A 21,025-nucleotide genomic window follows, 5' to 3' on the forward strand; every position below is an offset into this window, starting at 1 on the left:
CCGTTTGAGAGGCATCCGATTCAATATCCTTGGGCTTGGGCCTTGTCGAGCCCAACATCCCCTCTCCACAATCCATGACCGGGTTAGGAGATAGAGGATAGGAGCTAGCTGTGGGCTCCTGATGAGAGGCAATGAGTTCAAGTTCCTTTGGCTTGGGCCCAGTGGAGCCCAAAATCTCCTCCCCACAAACCATGACCGGCTTATCCACCAAACCGATATCTACCCTTTGTGAAAAGTTTGAAATACCCTCCTCCATTTGCAATCGCCTCCCTCCCCCTATATCAATGGCTTCGGCCAAACTAGGCACCCTAAATTTTGCTGGAACCTCCTCAGATACCGGTTGACCTGCAGTTACTGGGAGCTCTGCCTTATTCAGTGTCGGTTCCAACTGTGTCAAAGATAAACCGCTATCAGTTACTTCGTCCCCTCTACCCGTCATCAATTGTTTCCCTTTCTCTATGGTAGAATCGGCAGCGGTTGACAGTGTAACTACCTCCTTTGACTGCTGTGTAGGACGTGTCGTAGAGTGCATGCCAGAAACACCCCTCCAGGTTGATGAAAACCCAGATCGCAAACAAACCCCGTACGGTAAGTTACCAGAATACAACTTCGACGGGGGACAAGCCTCACATTCTCTCTGTGTATGCCCAATAATCCCACAAAAGTGACATAAATCTGGCAAGCGTTCATACGCTAGACGAACCCAATACGAGGCACCTTCACCAAACCTCAGATGTTTTCAACGTTGGAGCGGTTGAGTAATATTGATTTGAACTCGAACCCGCATATACTCCCCCCACTCAACTTCGCTCATGTCCAAATCCACTTCTAATACTTCCCCCAGCATACTCTCAACAAGATTCCTCACATAGCCATTACGAGCCATAAGAGGAAGATCGAAAATTCAAACCCAAAATGCCGCATGGACAATCTGTAGGGAATGAGTCTGTATGTGACCTTCGAACGGCTGCAGGAGGACCAATTGTTTGTCGAAAGACCAAGGTCCCTCCCTTAACACTTTCAGTTTGTCCCCAACATCATCAAATTCAACCATAGTAAAAGCAGAATTCAGATCACGAAATTTAATCCCCTTTACTGGATGCCACACCTTGCGCATGGTCTACTTAAAAGCTTCATGGTTATAATGCTTTCGTGTAACCAATTTCATAACTAAGCAGTGCTCTCCACGAGCAAGAACGTCCTCAACTTTACTAATTTCCACCACAACCTCCTCATTCTCCTTCTCAGTGATAGTAAGCACAGCATACAGTGTCTCCAAATCGTCCTCCATTCATAGACAACCCTCGTAAACCCTCGTACTCAGATGAGAAAAAAAACCTCCACTCTGAGTGTAGAGAGAGGGATTTTCTTTAATCTCCCTCTTGTGTTTAATAGTATTTAGATGTTGATAATGAGATAAAATTGGATAAGATGAATTGTAACCATCTGTAAAACCAAATGAGTCCTCATTCATTCGGGATGAATAAAACAAGTTTTCCAACACAAAACCAAAAATATGGCACGACTTTACTTCCAAAATGGGGGAGAAATAGATGACAAGTACAAAGATTTAATTCACCAAGATATATGTTCCTAGCAAATGATGAGAAGTATGGGGGTAAACAAAGACCTGAGAAGCAGATGGAAAGATTCAAAAGGGTGCTGGAAATGGGAGGTTTGTATGACTTGGGCTGAAAAGGGGACAAATTCACATGGAGTAATAAGCACGAGGATGAGACTTTTACAAAAGAGAGGTTAGACAGGGTAGTAGCCAACTCAAAATGGATGGACACTCATGCCGAGGGGTGGGTGGAGGTGCTGGTGGCTAGGTCTTCAGACCATAGACCCATACTACTGAATAAGAGTCCGAAATGAGGTTTGGGGGGGTAGGAAGAAGAGGCTGTTTAGATTTGAGGCAAGCCGGGCTCTAGATGGTAATTGTGAAGACATTGTTAAAATAGCTTGGAATGAGTATACTGAGGTAGGGATCTCTACAATGGAACTTCCTTATAAGTTGTCAAAGACTGAAGGTGCTCTTATGAGGTGGAGTACACAATTGGCTTATGATCAGAAAAAAATCCTAACAGAGAAAACTGAACAATTGAGAGAGCTACAAAAAAAGGAAGGAAGTCACAATTCTGCAGCTATCAAAAACCTTCAAAAGGAACTGGGGATATTGTTGACTAAGGAGGACTTGAGGTGGAGGCAAAGAGCCAAGGTGAACTGGTATCAACATGGGGACAAGAACACAAAGTTCTTCCACTGTTGTGCCAATCAGAGAAGGAATGTGACGCCCCCAAATTCCGTTTGGGATCGGACGAACATTTGAAGCGTCGAGACATGCAACACAAGGTTACCTGCCCCCGTTCATGACATATAAGATGCAATAATCCTAACATGCATCTAACATTATGCAATATTCGCAGCGGATAATTTTTTTCTTTAGCAATACTATGCACCAAACTGAAAATATCCCAATACTTGAAACATACTTCATACATAAAGATCCATTGAATAACTAAGATCACAGCACTATTCCAAAATAGTTATGATCCAATAGTACTGGAGATGCAACTCCATCGTACAAGTAGTAATTTAACTACTATATTAACATTAACGACGCACCGTCGTTCAGTCGACTGTGTCTAGTTGGTCAGCTCCTGATCCTCCTTCAGGTCCTGTAACAAGATCTACCATTCGGGGGGAATGGTAGTTGGGACTACCACAGTGAGATTTGATTACAAATCTCAACAAGTTAACAAAAAACTTCCATACAGACTAATGATGCATGTATGACAGTAAAAGCATAAATGCATAATCAAATTCATAAGTAATTAAAGCATAACTTAGCGTACAACATAACATAATTGACATAGCTTAAATTGAATCATGAACTGAACTTGACTTAGCATGAACTTGCTGTGAAACTTGAATTAACATGAAAAATACATACTCCACAGTTGTTGTGGCCCCATGTATTCTACGTGTAAATACATACTCCACAGTTGTTGTGGCCCCATGTATTCTACACAAACTTGACTTAACATTAAAAATACATACTCCACAGTTGTTGTGGCCCCATGTATTCTACACATCACTATGCAGTTAAATACATACTCCGCAGTTGTTGTGGCCCCATGTATTCTACATAAACTTGACTTAACATGAAAAATACATACTCCACAGTTGTTGTGGCCCCATGTATTCTACGTGTAAATACATACTCCACAGTTGTTGTGGCCCCATGTATTCTACACAAACTTGACTTAACATGAAAAATACACACTCCACAGTTGTTGTGGCCCCATGTATTCTACGTGTAAATACATACTCCACAGTTGTTGTGGCCCCATGTATTCTACGTATCACAATTGTAGTAAAATACATACTCCACAGTTGTTGTGGCCCCATGTATTCTACACAAACATAATGTACTCAAGATGAAACGTGACTTGAACATAACTTGAAATACATGACCAACTTGAGATAGAAACATTTCGTAACATGGCATAACATATAATAGACAACATATTTAACATGACATACTTGCAACAGTGAATATTACATGACTTGACATACATGTAATAGATGACATACTTAGCATGACGTACTTGTAATGTACAGTAATACATAACAGAATATATTATATAACAGATAAAAATTGATGACAGAATAAATTCTGTATAATAAACAATTACGTGATAACTTGGCGTGGCATGACATATATGATAACACACATACATACACTATAGTTCTTTTACTTAGCACACATACACAGTAGACTGCTAGTAAGTTAAAAGCTAACTTACCTCGATCTCCGCGTTTCTTATAAAACTTCAAGTGCAATCACGAGGAACTGTAATTAGTGATTCTAAAAGTTAGAACTAAATCACTAATAATTTGAAATATGGAAAATACTAACTTAAAGAGTAAAATTTTCATTTTACTCTCTACATGTGGGAAAATGACCGTTTTACCCATAACTTAAGGATTTTGCATACTAACTCCAAAAGTTTCCAAAATTTACATTCCTCATGTAAATCTTGTCCTAAACTTAAATATCAACTCAGAAAAATTTAAAATAAAACACAACTATGAAGAACACACTATGGTCGAAACATCCACAGGTCATTTCCCTTTATTTTTGTTGCAATTCCTTCCAACTTCAAAACTCATGCTTAAACCAAAATTTTACAACAAACATCTTCCAATCCTAAGTTCAAAACCATACTTAAAACATCCATTTAGAAAAAGCTAATAATCAACACCAAACTTTTTTGTAAAAAGATCCAAGCACTTGAATCACAAGTTTTGACCTTAAATCAAAACATCTCCAAGAATTTCAAAAATCAAATCTTACTTCTAACATATTCATAATATCATCCTAACATAAACCATGCTTTTAAATCATCAAACTAAAGTCACCAAAATCACAAAATAATATTTGGAGTTTTTGGTTTTACACTTAGTCCAAAAACAGAAACTTTTTCCTCAACTAGTTTTGATAAATCTCTTGATCTATGACTTATAAATATATGATCTTCAAACCAAACCATTACATGGTTTAAAAAGATGTCCTAAAACATATACAAGCTTCTAATTCAAGATCACATGGTTAGAAATTAACCAAAACATAAATTTAGCCAAGAATATCCACACTTTGGCTTATCTGAATATCTCTTTGCATAAAATTTCATATCTTTAAAACTAACATCAAATATCTTCAAAATAATAATATAACATGTATATAAGATGTTTAGGATCCTCCAATAAAATTATCAAAGTCATTAGAATAGGTTTAGACCACCAAAGAGTTAAACTTTCTCAAAACAGAAACTGTTTTTCCTCTTCCAGTTTCTAAGTTTCTAAATCTAAGAAAATCTTTCATCAAAACCTTTAATCATGCAAAAATCCTCAACCAATAGTCATATATACATGTTAACAATACTCCATAAAAATTTCGGACCAATATCTATCCATTAGCTTGGTCAAAAACTCCAAACTATAACATACTCTCCAGATTCACGCCCAGAATGACCTTTCTATGGTTAAAAATACTTTTGACCGACCAAATGACCATGGAATGATACGAAAAATATATCTACGGAAACTAGACTCAAAGAGGAACAACTTATATGAAGGAGACTTTATGATAAAACACTTACAAAAGCTTCGAAATGGGTGTGCAAAAGAACTCCTAAAAGCTGTCTGAGAGAGAGTGTTTGGTATTCTTTCAATGGAAAGCATAAATGAAGTAATTTCGTGGGGAGGGATGGCTGGAGATATTTGTGGATAAGATATGGAAGAGATGAGGCTGGACTTGAGAGTTGAGTGTAGTTTTCTCCTACCCAAAAAAAATCTATAAATGATTATCTTATAATATTCTATCCAATAATATCTAAAAAAACATCAACTTAAGATATTTTTATCTAATAATATCTATCAACTCAAAATATTTTTACCCAATAATATTCACGAAATTTACCTCAAGATATTTCTTTTTATCCAATAATATCTACAGTTTTGAACAGACGTTTTGTCCGAAAATATGAAAAAATGTTATTGCGCCATAAGACTTTAAATAATCCTCCGAGTCTAATGGCACAAACCATAATACATTTTGACACTTCTAACTATCTCCAATAATCAAAAATACACTTATGATACCATAGTAAATAATAACACTAACTATATAGTTAGACAAAAACCTATACGATTAATGGATTCGTGAAAACTTATGAGGTTTTCACGAGGTTCCTAAAGTTAATAGAAATTTCACAATTAAATTTCTAGCGGGCTGTTACAAGGAAGGTGAATAGGATTCAAGAAGTTTTTGATGAAGAGCACAATATATATAATAAACCAGAAGAGCTGGCAGGGTTCTTCAAAGCCTATTTTGAGAGACTGTTTTCTTCATCAAATCCTGGATTTGGTGAGGTTGAGAATTGCTTAAAAAATCTGGAACCTTCAGTTACTAGTAGAATGAATGAACAGTTGTCAAAAGCATTCACCCGAGAAGAAGTTGAGATAGCTGTCAGGTACATGGCACCATACAAGCCACCTGGACCAGATGGTTTTGGGGCTTATTTTTACCAGAAATACTGGTACCTTATTGGAGATGGAGTCTGTAACTCAGTGCTGGAATGGTTGAATGGGAAGAGGAAACCATGATGCACGTTTTATGGCATTGCCCAGCAGCTTGTGATGTATGGCCAGAATCTTCGAAGAAGGTGCAGAAAATGAAGACTAATGAAGTAGAGCTACTAGCTTTATGGGACAAACTAAGGGTTTTAATGAATGAGTCTGAGCTAGAAGTGACTATTGCTGTTATGAGGGGGTTATGGTTGAGGAGGAATGAAAGCTTTTTTGAAGGAAAATTCAAAACCCCGAGCCAAGTTCTAAGAACAGCAAAGTATGACATACTCGAATTTCAGCAGGCACAACAGATGATCACAGTCCAGAGTAGTAGTATTGGGAGTGCGTGCAGAAGAGCTCAAGGGTGGGAAAAACCAAGCTCGGGTTATGCGAAAAGTTAACTGGGATGCAACAGTTAGAATTTCGGAAAAGAAGGTGGGGATAGGGGTTGTGATGAGAGATGAAGATGGGGATTTTTTAGTGGCAGTGGAAGAACAGAAGCATCACGTTGATCAACCAGTGATAGCAGAGGCTCATGCACTATAGAGGGCTATGGAAATCTGCAGAGAACTGCGGCTGGAAAAGGTGCAACTTGAAGGGGATGCTTTAGTTGTTGTTAATGCAGTTAATTCGACTACAGAGGACCTCTCATTTCATGGCAACTTAATTGAGAATATGAAAATTTTGCTAAAACAAAGGTCTAGTTGGTTAGTTCAGCATACACACAGGTCAAACAATGAAGTGGCCCATTTATTAGCTAAGGAAAGTCTTTCTTTACAGACTGGTTTGGTATTGATCGATAGTATACTTGATTGTATTAAGAAAACTGTAGAAAGTGAAATCAATTGTATTCATCAATGATCATTGAATATAGTTTCTTTTCAAAAAAAAAAAAAAAATCTAGATACAGCATGATGATACCAGTACACCATTGACATAACATAGATACGGAATCCATCAATATTAATACCAGCGGGCTACGATTGGCAGGTTTAACAAATGGGATGAGAAATAAAATTTTCATATTATTATAATTTTTTTAAATTTCTACATAAAATATAATAAATAATTTAACTTCTTTAAATCTCAAAATAATAATAATATTAAAAAATAATATTTTAAAATTTTATTTAAAATTCTAAATTCTCATCTCACTATCCAAACCTATAAAATACGGAAGTAGCTCCCAACATTCAAACACATAACTCTCAAATAATTAAAATCATTCAACTCAACATCTCTTTGCGCACAAGACCCATAACCCTTTTCAACTTATAAAAAATATATATAAATTCATTTTAAGTGGGTCATACAAAACTCATTCCATTATCTCAGCTCATTTATATTTATAAAGAATTCAACCTATCTCAACATCTAAACACAACTTTAGGGGTGTAACCGGTCTGGTTTGGTCCGGTTTTGGACAAAATCTAGGACCGAACCGGTAGGTACCGGTTTTGTATTTTTCAAAACCGATTACGCACCTATTTTCCTTATAAACCGGTATTCCGGTTTTACCGGTTTTCGGTCCGGTTTGGTCCGGTTTTCCGGTTTTAATAAAATATAAATTTGTCATTAAAAAATTCTGTTTAAAAAAAAAAACTGATTTAAAAATTCTGTTTTAAAAATCTGCTATGTAAAAATAATCTGCTATAAAAAATCTGCTTTATAAAAAAATCTGTTATGTAAAAAAAATCTGTTACAAAAAATCTGCCTTATAAATTGTTAATATGCTATCTAAACAAAATTCTACTATATAAAAAACTGTTACAACACAAAAACTGAAATATGAAATCTAGTGTAAAAAAAATATGTTCTAAGCTTATAAGCCTTTAAATAAAACTGCTACAAGAAAATAAAATCTACAATAAAAAAAAATTCTGCTATGAAATAAAATAAGTCCAAAATTACAAGTCCAAAAGTCCAATAAATTACAAGTCCAAATTCCAAATGTCTAAATTACAAATCCAAAGGTCTAACAAATTACAAATCCAAATACCAAAAGTCTAAAATACAAATAAAAAAGTCTAACAAATTACAAGTCTAAAAGTCCAACAAATTACAAGTCCAAATAGCATTAATATTAGATTACAATCACATACTTTATAAAATAATAGACCAAACAATTTAGCAATCACACGCTTTATAAAATAATAGACCAAGCAATTTAAAAAACATATTAATATTATTTAAGCCACATGCACGTACAAGTAGTAATTTAGCAAATTACTAAAATAATGTTCATCAAATAAATAAACTAACAAAGAAAAAATATATCACATTGCCGGATCGTGTTAAACTCCAATAGATTTCTTTTTTCACTAACCAAGAATATACTACGGTTATTACCAAAATAATATTCATCAAATAAATAAATTAAAAAATATATATATATATATATATGTGAACTAGCAGTTAAGTTAGTCTATATATATATATATATATTTTATAAGGTGTGAGATCATGACACCTAAGCAAAATACACATTTGAAAAATATCTTAAGAACATAGATTTAAAATATAACTTAGTCTATATTGTGTGAGATCATGACACCTAATTGTGGTAGTGCTTGGATATACATGATTAAATGCATATTTCTATGAGTGATTGGATCATGTCATATATATGAAAATCCCTGAAAGAAATAAAATGGAGTACATAAAACATATACCAGAAGATAGAAACACAAATATAAATATTTGTGAAGTATTATTTTATTATCATAAAGCAAAATTACAGAAATTTGAGGCTCTTTGCCTCAATCTTTAAACGTTCTTGCTCTTCAAAAATCTGCATGCCTCTCCTATCTAAAGGAGTAGCCACTCGAAAAGAAGAGTTAAGCAAAGATTTTAAATCTCTGTTCTCTCGCTTTACTGCTTCTATCTTCATGTTGGATTCCATAAGAAGCCTCTGAAGGATAGAAATTTTCTCGTGGAGTTGGTCAACCCCACCAGTCCTGGATTGCAGTCGCTGAGAATATGCGAAAATGGCTGATGAGTATCGAGTACCGAGACTCACAAACTCGTAGATAAGTTCATTTTCTGACTTATTAGTCAGATCATTATTTGATTGCATAATAGCACCTACGGAAGAAGATTGGTAACGAGGTGCAGAATACCTCATGTATTGGTAATGAGAAGATTGCTAAGCCATTGCAAAATGAGAAAGCAAAAAGAGATTGTAGAGTAAGAATGCAGACTAATTTCAGAAAAGTGAAGAAGATGAGATGCGAAAGAAGATGAACTGAATAATTCTTTTATAGAGAAAATTATGACGAATCATCTCTCGTGAAGCATTTCTGTACAAGAGACAAGAACAAAGTAGTGTCATAGCTATGCGGCGCCTGACAACTACAGAAGACCTATAAAAATCATGCGGATCAGAGTTGTCTGGTCTAAAACAGAGTGCCACCGATTTTGTTAAAGAGAGAGAGAGAGAGAGAGAGAGAGAGAGAGAGGTTAACGGCTTAATATAAATATTAATATTAATTATAGTGATTATAAATATTAGTGATTATTATAACTATATTTATTAATAGACTAAAATTAGTATAGTAACAAACTAACAAAAATTGCTGCAGACCAAAGAGGGATGGGATGAAAGAGAAACATCCTAAAAATTACCATGGGTCCGTGAGAGGGGCTGCGTGAGGGGAGGTTCACGGCGTTGACGAGGGCTGTGCGTGGAAGACCCACCGAGATGCACCAGGGCAGTGAGGCACGACAGTGACTGTGAGGAAGAAACCGAAGTCTGAAGAGTGAAGATTCAAGAAGAAGAAGAAGAGACTAGAGAGAGGAGATTGGGAGTCGGCGCAGGGCAGCAGGTATGAGGAGAGAAGGAAAAAAAATGTTCTGTAAACCTAATTTTCACAAAACGCACCGTATAGTTAAGATCTCTTCTCAGGCTGGGCTGTAGTGGCAGTGAATGGGCTAGGCCCAAAACAGAGAAAAAACACACTTAAATGGCCAAAATAAGCCCAGTAAAAAAATAGAGGGTCCAATAAAATAAAAATGGTACAATAAAATAAATACAAAACAATTAAAAACACTATAACAATTATATTATTAAATATAAAACAATAACTAAGACTATTATAGTATTAGTGTTACTACTACATATAAGTCTATATATAGACTATATAGTTATACATTAAAGAATATAATTATTAATGACTATTAGTATTAGTATATATATATGTATAATAAACCATTAGTATTAATATTTAATACTATAAGTCTATATTAGACTATTAGTATTAGTATATATATATTACTATATTAGTATTAGTTATAGTTATATAATATATTAGACAATATAATAGTATTAATGGTAAGCTATTAGTATAGCTATATATTAGTATTAGTTATGGACCTTATGGTGAATCAGTGATTTAGTATAACTATATCAGTATGAGTATAACTTAGTCTATATTAGACTATTAGTATCATTACAAATATTAGTATTCATTATAGTGATTATAACTACCATATAATGATATTAATATTTGTTAATTGTTATAGTGAGTTTGTTTTATTATAACTATATTTTTTTTTATAGGTAAAAGAAGTTTTATTGGTCCACGTAAATAGGCAAAGCCCGAGTACATAAGAGATATACGAAGAAGAGCCTAATTACTAAACTACGTGCTATTGATTGTAGCATACAAATCGTTTAGGCTCATTCCATTCCATATTATAGAAGAGGCCCACAACAACAAAGTGTGAAAGAAAAAGTCTCTAAAACTTTCTGGGGAGCGTTCCTTATCCTCAACTATATTACTGATAGACTATATTGATAGTATTAGTATATTAATTTAGTATTAGTGTTATTATATCATTATTTTATATATGATTATAAAATTGTACATAGACTTAAAGTATAATACTAATAGTAATATAGTTTTAGATTATTAGTATTTAGTATTAGGTCATACAATTTAAATTGTATTAATATAATAGACTATATATATATATATAATAGACTACATGGTTATACATAATAAATTAAAGAATATAACAATGCAATATAGTATTAATACTATAAGTCTATAAGTCTATATTAGACTATTAGTATGATAAAATGTTATTAATAATATATATTTATAATATTATATATTAAAAGCATATGATGAATTAAATTTTTATGTTCAAGATTAAACATTTATTTTATAAATTATAAGTCCATTATCTTATATATAATTATAATTTATATTATTTTATATAAAAAGTCTATATAATATAAAACATATTATATATAATATTAATATATATATATATAAACAGTACCGGTCCGGTCCGGTCCGGGCCGGTCCACTATTAAGTGAAACCAGACCCGGACCGGAACCGGCCGGTTTCCTAGTTATAAAAACCGGTTCCGGACCGGACCGGACCGGCCCAAAACCGACACAACCGGTCCGGTCCGGTTTGGTCCGGTCCGGTTTTCCGGTTTTTTTTTACACCTCTACACAACTTAAATGAAATAATTTAGTAACATAATATTCTACCAGATTCTTGACTCCTTAAAAACTTTTTCCATTTGAGTTAGTTTTGAGAACCGAATATCTAAGAAAAGTAAATATTAAAAAGTAATGTTACTCAATATTTTAATTATTATTATTCTTTCATCATTTTATGATATAGTATTAGATAATATATTTATAAATAAAATATAATAAATAATTTTTAATTATATAATATTATATTATTAAATGATAAAAGAATGAGGAGAAAATAGATCCGAGGAATAGATTTTTGGAAAAATATAGTTGCAAGCATAGTTGTGCACTAATCTGTGCACCAATGTGATGTGATTGGTCAAAAAGTAGATTTTATTGAAAACAGTGTTAATTTAAATTTTAAGTATGAATAAATCGGTGTTGGTACACAGATTAGTGCACAACTGTGCTTGTATGTAGCAAAACTCTAGATTTTTTTTGAAAAATTAACCTCACCGAAATAGTGTTTTGCCTCGTGATCGAGGCCAGTTTCACCGAAAACTTTCTCTCAGAGTGATGCACTCATTGGCATTCTGATCCTGTAATAAAAAATTTTCAACAACAGTTATATACTTTTTGAGTCTTGATATTATACCCTAGTTATTAATGACCTCTATTCTCTAATTATTAACGGGTTTTTTACGTACACACATGAGACGTGATATTCAACCCCACGGTCTCCACCGAACTTTCAAACTCTCTCTGTCTCTCTCTCTCTGTCTCTCTCTGTGTTGGTTCCTGAGCTGTAATTCAGGTCTCTTTCCTGTGCCTCTCCCTCCTAAGTCATGATGTCAAGATGGAAGAAGCTGATAAGAAATACTCAAAGAAAATTGATCTTTATAAGCTGGAAACTTCAACGTCATGAGAAAATTCTTCTTTTATATATAGTTTGAATCTAATTATCGAGATTATTATTCTTTTTGTACATGCACGACTGATCAACGACGCAGATATCATCAGACTTGGGATAAGATTTTCATTTAATAGAATGCTATCGGCTTCAGAGTCAGACAACTTATTGGGAATTTCCTAGCAGCTACTTTCGTCGCATAATCAAACAAGCTGGCTTTTATTACTTGTCGTCTTCCATGGGAGAAATATATATATATATATATATAAAGATTTATAGGTACTAATATTTAATGTCATTTTTCGGTTCATGTAATTTGGAATGGCCTGTCTTCCACGTATATATGGACAACACTTGAAACAGTGAATTAAAGTCACCACATAAAAGTTGATCATCCTTGGATCTGCTGCTAAAAGCATGCATATATATATATATATATATATATATATATATATATAATGATGAATGAATGGTGGGCATGCTCGATCCGTGGCAGGATTAATGGCTATGATAGATCTAAGCTGTGTTGTACAAAGTATTTTATAAATGTATATTTGAAATTGTATATATAATTTCTCAAAATATATATATATATATATATATATATATATATATATATATATATATATATATATTTATCATGAAATGATAATATTGATAGAGATCAGACGACTATATTTTTTATTTTTAATACATCAAGAATGGGAGATTTCGAAACTAAAATTTTCATTTGAAGAAGCGCTGTATGCTATACACTATCAGGCTCTTGATTGCATTTTAATTAAAAGCTTTAGCCATATATATCTTGATCTTTGTTTTGTGGAAAATGTCATGGGGAGATTCTGGTAGCTCTCGCTGAGGACTACCTTTTATTTTTATTTTTTTACTTAATTATTAAGTAAATATTTTTTTTAATAATATTGAGATTTAAAAAAAAAAAATATTTTAGAATATTTAAAAAATACATATAAAAAACAATTCACACAAAATCAACTAACGGAAACTGCCTGGCGGTAAAGCCACCCTCGTTTTATTCTATATATCTACTTTAGGATCAATGTGTCATCCTGACACTGTGATCTGTTAACTGCAATTCTGCAACGCAGGCCGCTAGCTAGCTAGCTAGCTAAGGTATACAAGCCTACGAGTCAAAGACCATGCACATATCTTCTAAGTTCGTTGGGCTGTACTATCACCGACATAATTTACATTTATATTCCAGACTTTTCTTTCCTTCTTTCAATTTCCAGACATATCAACATCATCAGCATCATCTTCTAATATATTATATAAATATATATATATAAGCTCTCCCAAGCAATTTTCTGCAGGCTACTTTTCTCTCATTCTCTCAAGAATTCTTCTCTTGGCCTGCTCTCTCATGTACGTGCGTACCCCTCTCTCAAAAGAAGCCACATATGGACCGATGTCGCCGGAAACGAGCCAAGATCTCAACTTTTGAGTCTGAAGGTCAGTAACCTAGCCAGGAACAAGCATTTAATTAATTAATGTTTGTTTTGAGTACTTATGGGTTTAGTTTTTCCTATGTATCCTTAATTTTCTCCTTCCAGATGAAACCTTTTCCAACCATTACGTACTTGTTCTGTTTTTCTGTCTGACAGAGGTTAGTAGCATTGAATGGGAGGTTATAAACATGACTGAACAAGAAGAGGATCTCTTCTATAGAATGTATAGACTTGTTGGAGAAAGGTAAGTTCATTAATTAGTCATTTCAAATATTCGTTATGTTTTTAATTTTTCAGAAAACGATGCTCACATAAACACCTACCCAAGAGGTTAGAACGGTAAATTTATATTATAACATATATAATTGTAAAAATATTATTATTTTTTTCGTTCTCAGCCAACAAACTTTCCTAACTTCAAGAGCATTTTCTCTTTTCGAGTCCTTCTTTCACCTGGTGAGAGTAAGGTTTTTCTCTCAAGGTTCCTTTGTGGAATTCTTTGAGATTTTTATCTCGGGCTCAGGTCTGTAGAGATGGTGGAGGGGGATATATCGTCTCTCTATGAAGGCTTAAAATTAACAGATGAAGAGAAGCAAGAGATAGAGGTTAGCTCGGAAGAAATATCGTTATCAGCCTCTAAAAGCAAGCTCTGCATAATGATATGCTTGATTTCTGATAAGGAAACTAATAGAGGAGCTCTAATGAATACGCTGCCAAAAATTTGGAATGTAGAAGGGAAAACTGCAATTAAAGAGGTTGGGAGAAACAAGTTCTTAGTGGAATTCAATTCGAGATTGGACAAAACAAGAGTGTTGAATGGTCGCCCATGGTCATTTGACAAGTGCCTCCTGTGCATCCAGGACTATGAAGGTGCCAAGTCTAGTAAGGAAATGCAATTCTGCCTTGAGCCATTCTGGGTTCAATGCCATGACATGCCATTTGCTGGCATGACGGCGAGCATGGGGCAGAAACTGGGAAGCTCCCTGGGGAAGGTGCTGATGGTGGACACGGACGGGAGTGAAACCTGCTGGGGTAGGTTTCTACGTGTGAAGGTAATGCTAGACATAACAAAACCCCTGGCAAGAGGCAGGTTTATCTCTCAGGATGGTGAGAAGTTCTGGATTCCGTTTAGATATGAAAGGATGACCAATTTCTGCTATCATTGTGGAGCCATTAAGCATGGCAATGGAATATGCGAAAGGCTAGAGATGGGCTTGCATGTGGGGGATAGTATCGGGCAGCAATACGGAGCGTGGTTGAGGGCCAGCAATAAAAAGCTCTCTCAGTCGATAGACAAGGTGGGGAAGTTGAATCACGACGGTGGATCATCAGAGAGTGGTCGGAGGGCACCCTCAGATGAGGCTAATAAAGAAGATGACCATCACCGGAAAAATGCAGAGGCAGTTAGACAGAAGGAAGGCAGCCAATCACACCTCACGGATGAGGAGACTGCATCTGCCAGTGCTAGCAGGACAACTGTCGAGGTAGTGGAATCAGTTATGAAGGATGTGGGAGCAGCACTACATGGGGGACAGAGACAAACAATTCTGTTAGAAGAATCTCAGGACCAGCTGGGCCCAGCAGTAGTGGAGGATTCTAAAAAGGGAAGGAAGTTACCATACAAAGGTAAGAGATGGAAAAGAAGAGCACGTGAGGCCAGACCTTCTCAAACAAACCAAGGAGTAGAGGGAGACAGTGTAGGGTCTAAACTCACCCATACTAGCAAAAGGAAAGCTCTGGATACACCTGGAGGTGGAGTGGAAAAGAAAGGTAAACTTACTCTCATAGATGAGGAGGGTGATGATTTCTTCATGGCAGTGGCTGCTGAGCAGCCCTGCCAATTGCCATGATACTCTTGAGCTGGAACTGCCGAGGGCTTGGGAACCCTCGGACAGTTCGAGAACTTCGCCTCATGGTGAAGGAGAAGGGCCCAAGGATCATTTTTCTGTCAGAAACAAAGTGTAGGAGAGAAAGAGTGGAGGGTGTAAGAAATGGTTTGGGTTTCGAATGTAGTTTTGTGGTGGATAGTGTAGGGAGAAGTGGTGGTTTAGCAATGCTTTGGAAAGATGAGGATCAAGTGGAGTTATTCTCATACTCACAGAGTCACATTTCATTGATTGTAAGCAAGGATAATGGGGATCAGAAGGTGATGGTTACTGGATTTTATGGCAACCCAGTGGTGGAAAAAAGAAAGGAGAGCTGGTGGCTGCTTAGATGCTTAAAACCGACAGGAAACATGGCTTGGCTATGTTGTGGTGACTTTAATGAGCTACTCACAAATGAAGAACAGTATGGGGGAGTCAATAGATCCTTTTATCAAATGGAAAAGTTTAGAGAAGCAATTGATGAATGTGAATTTAGTGATCTAGGCTATGAAGGATCTAAATTCACGTGGAGCAATAAGAGAGAAGGTTCTGAGTTCATCAAAGAAAGGTTGGATAGGGCTTTTGGCAACCATCAATGGCAAATGGCTTTCTTTCAGACTAGAGTGCAGGTTCTTCCAGCTCTCCAATCTGACCATTTCCCTCTGCTGATTTCGTGTGACAGCAGTGATAGTGTGAGTAATAAAACTGGCAAGATTTTTCGATATGAGGCTAGTTGGTCCAAACAGGAAGACTGCAAGGTAGTAGTAGAAAGAGCTTGGGCATCAAACTTGGGAAACAAGGATCCTATTCTTAGGATTCAGGATAGCCTGTTGACATGCAAATCTAGTTTACAAGACTGGGCCAAGTTAAAAGGAAGGGGGCAGAAAAGAATGTTACAGCAGAAGAGGAAAATGCTAAATGAGCTGCAAGAAATCAATAAAGGGGAACTAAACAACAGGATAAAAGGGCTCCAGAAAGAGATAAATGATATGCTGGAGGAAGAAGAGATCCGATGGAGGCAGAGGTCTAAGCAATTGTGGTTAAAAGATGGGGATAGAAACTCCAAATATTTCCATAAATGTACTACTCAAAGAAGGCAGTGGAATGAGATTAAACTAATTAAAGATGCAAGTGGAAAGGTAGCAAAAAATCAAGAGGAAATTAGCCTGCTGTTTCAGGATTACTACCAGAATCTTTTTGAGTCCTCAAATCCCCAAAATATTGAGGAAACCCTGAGGGATATAGTTCCAGGTGTATCAGAGGAAATGAATAGGCAACTAGTGAAGGTTTGCAGCTTTGAAGAGGTGAGGAAAGCAGTTTTTGAGATGAACCCCATGAGTGCCCCAGGCCCTGATGGTTTTTCAGCAGGGTTTTATCAAGACAACTGGCAATGTGTAGGAGAGGCTGTCTTTTTGGCTGTTAAGGAAGTCCTATCTGGAAGCTGTGGTTTGGACAGAATTAATGAAACATTTGTGGTTTTAATCCCAAAGAAGAAAAAACCAGTATTTGTCTCTGAGTACAGACCTATTAGCCTATGTAATGTTCTTTACAAAATTGTTTCTAAGGTGCTGGCCAACAGACTGAAAAACATACTTCCCTTGTTGATATCACCCTCCCAAAGTGCTTTTGTACCTGGAAGACTAATTTCAGATAACATAATTGTTGCATATGAGACTATGCACTCCATGCAACACAGAATGAGGGGTAAGAAAGAAGGGTATATGGCAGTTAAATTGGACATGAGCAAGGCTTATGATCGTATTGAGTGGGATTTTTTGACTGCAGTTCTAAAAAGGATGGGATTTGTAGAGAAATGGGTTGATTTGATCAAGGCTTGTGTGGAAACAGTGAGTTATTCATTGATGATCAACAGAATCCCTCAGAAACCTTTTCACCCTTCAAGAGGCTTAAGACAAGGGGATCCTCTATCCCCTTATCTTTTTATCCTTTGCACAGAAATACTTGGCAGGATGTTGAACAAAGCTGAGGAGAAGGGCCTCATCTCTGGTTTTCCCTTTGCTCGAGGCTCATTATTGGTCAACCACCTTTTTTTTGCAGATGACAGTCTGCTCTTCTGCAAGGCTAATGCATTGGAATGGAGCAGGCTCTACAACTTACTGGCTCAGTACGAGAAAGCATCTGGCCAAAGGTTAAACCTGGAGAAAACTGCAGTATATTTCAGCAGGAACACAAGAAGTGAAGCCAAGGATGCTATCCTGTCAGGTGTAAGGCTGAGTGAAGCTAGTTCCTATGAGAAATACCTTGGTCTACCCTCATATGTTGGAAGACAGAAGGTGGCAACTTTCAGACCAATATTGGAATCTATAAGGAATAAAATGGGCAACTGGAAGGTGAAATTCCTATCTCAGGCTGGTAAGGAAGTGTTGTTGAAGTCCATAGTTCAGGCAATACCTACTTACTGTATGAGCATTTTCAAGCTTCCCAAGGCTGTATTAAATGCTATCAACAAGTCCATGAAGAAATTCTGGTGGGGCAGCAGGGAAGAGAAGACAAAGACTCAATGGATTCCATGGAAACAAATGGGAAAATCGAAAAGGGAGGGAGGATTGGGTTACAGGGACTTTGAAGATTTTAATTTGGCTCTCCTTGCAAAGCAAGGGTGGAGGATCATTCAAAATCCTTCTTCCCTAGCAGCTAGAGTTCTCAAAGCAAAGTATTTTTTCAGATCAGATTTCCTAAAGGCTAAAGTTGGAAGCAATGCTTCTTTCCTTTGGAGAAGTTTTCTGGAGGCAAGAACAATCCTGCAGGAGGGTCTCTTATGGAGAATCGGGAATGGGGAAACAGTGAATATATGGGGAGACAGGTGGATTACTAGACCAACTTCATTCAAGGTGCAATCTCCCATTAAAGCAGAATATGCTGCCAGCAAGGTGTCTGCCCTTATTGATCCAAGCTCAGGGACATGGAATATGGTGTTGTTAAGAGAGATTTTTATGAATGAGGAAGTGGAAGTAATATGTAGAATTCCTGTTAGTGTGAGCAATATCCAAGACAAGTTGATATGGAGGTGTGCAAAAGATGGAAGATTCACGGTTAGAAGTGCTTACCACTTGGCAGGGGAGATGTTAGCTGATCAGAAAGGGCAATCCTCACTAGCCAAACAGAAGTGTGACTTATGGTTTAAGATATGGAAATTAATGGTACCGAGTGCCACACGTATGTTCATTTGGAGGGCATGTCATGACTCCTTGCCAACTAATCAGAAGCTAGTGCAGAGGAAAATCCTAGTATCCCCACTGTGTCCTATCTGTAAGGCAGAACTAGAATCCATATCTCATGCCCTTTGGTCCTGCTGTGCTGTTCAAGATGTTTGGGGATATAACCTGAATTGTTTTCAGAAGATGAAGGTGAGGGATGTGTCTTTCAAAGAGTTATGTACAGATCTGTTTGCTGCTCTAGATGAACACAAGACTGCTATTTTTGCTGCAACAGCTCATATGATTTGGAGAAGGAGGAACAGTTTTGTGTTTGAAAACAAGTTCATGGACCCGAATGAACTAGTGAAGGCTGCAAATCAGAGAGTGGAGGATTTTAAGGAAGCAAACCAATCATTAGGGGGCAAAAGGATGGTCACTCCTTTACATCAGTCCCACTGGTCTGCCCCTCCTGATCAATACCTAAAGGCAAATTGGGATGCAGCAGTGGACAGGGTCAAGAGCAGAATCGGCATAGGGGTGATCATTAGAGACTGGAATGGAAAGGTTGTAGCTACTCTCAGGCATCAAAGGGCGTTTTCTCCAGACCCGGGTTTGGCTGAGGCATTAGGGGCTCTAAAAGCAGTTTCCTTGTGTCAACAACTACTCATAGATAAAATCATTCTAGAGGGGGATGCTAAAGCAGTGGTAGAAGAAATAAACTGTGCAGAAGTCAAATGGAATTCAGGTGGGATGATCATAGAAGACATAAAGAACAAGCTTAGCTCGATGAAGGACTGGTCTGTGCAGTTTATACCAAGAAACATTAATACTATAGCACATTTATTAGCCAAGGATGCACTCAAACTCTCTGAGGAGAGCATTGTAATGGGAGGAATCCCTTCTTGTATCCAAGCTTCAATGCTTTAAGATGAATATGAATATAGATTCTTCTTTTCAAAAAAAAAAAAAAAAGAGCATTTTCTCTTTTGAGCCTAACATGCATGCACAGTGATGCGTGTTGATGAGAACACACTGTGTATATGAATGGTGCCCATCTTTTATCCAACCTCAAATAATGATCTTAAGACATGTACCTAAGGAATGTAAACTTTTTGAGTTATACATGATTATAAAGAAATGTTTTACCTAAAAAAAGATTTTATAAAAATAAATTTACAAATTCACATGACTTGATATGGTACGATGTTAGATTGTAAAACTATATAGTATTTTTATTATAAAGTAAATTTAATATATCGTATGAAACTAGTTCAGTTTATAGATTTATTTTTGTAGAAACTCTATATGGTTGTAGTACTTTTCATGATTGTATATATTTTCACAAATATATTTAATATATGGAATGGTGGATGGCTTCAAAATTCAGCAAATTCTTATAGCTATTATATATGATAGCATGTGCAAGCATAACTTAATTTGTATTATATTAGTAGTAGTGATTTTCAATATCGATCCCATTTCAAGTGATTGTCAGATACTTCCTTAATTTATAACGCTTACGAATTCCTTCAGGTGGGATTTAATAGCTGGCCGGATTCCAGGCAGAAAACCTGAAGAAATAGAGAGATTTTGGATCATGAGAAATTGGGAAGGGGTAGCAGCTGGTCGAAGAAAATTGCACAAGAAAGACAGTCCCAGATCAGTACTGTTTGCACTTTGAGTAATTGTTTTGTCGTCGATCTTTAATTAATTATTAACTTTAGTACCAGTTTTTATTTATTTCTTTTTATTTATTCTCGAAACTCTGATCGAATGGATATTGGATAATTATGAACAATCTCCCGGAACCTTCCTCTTTTTGCATGCATTGGCCAATGGACCATATATATTGCGAAAACAAATAGTAACAGGCGCTAGCATAGATATGTAATAATCAAACTTTGGAATATTCGAAGGGTTTTGCAGTGTAGCAGGGCGAAAATGCTTCATCTTTCGAAAAATAGCAGCATTTTTTTGTCTTCGTTGCTGTCACCATGGTCCGTTTCTGCTCTAACATTATCCTAGCTGCCAAGATTGGACTGTGTTGGGGTTTCTC

At 36.1% G+C, this 21,025-nt stretch overlaps 1 protein-coding gene across 1 annotated transcript; it reads left to right on the plus strand.

Moving 5' to 3' along the window:
• Positions 1-13,648: 13,648 nt before the first annotated feature.
• On the plus strand, positions 13,649-20,793 carry LOC122309522 (transcription factor TRY). Its single transcript, XM_043123031.1, has 3 exons — positions 13,649-13,950; positions 14,103-14,190; positions 20,503-20,793. Exons 1-3 carry the CDS (start codon positions 13,899-13,901, stop codon positions 20,648-20,650), a joined length of 288 nt encoding a protein of 95 aa, XP_042978965.1. The 5' UTR covers positions 13,649-13,898; the 3' UTR covers positions 20,651-20,793.
• The last annotated feature ends 232 nt before the right edge of the window (positions 20,794-21,025 follow it).

This window comes from Carya illinoinensis, chromosome 5 (genome assembly GCF_018687715.1).
Source record: "Carya illinoinensis cultivar Pawnee chromosome 5, C.illinoinensisPawnee_v1, whole genome shotgun sequence".
Classification (NCBI taxonomy): domain Eukaryota; kingdom Viridiplantae; phylum Streptophyta; class Magnoliopsida; order Fagales; family Juglandaceae; genus Carya; species Carya illinoinensis.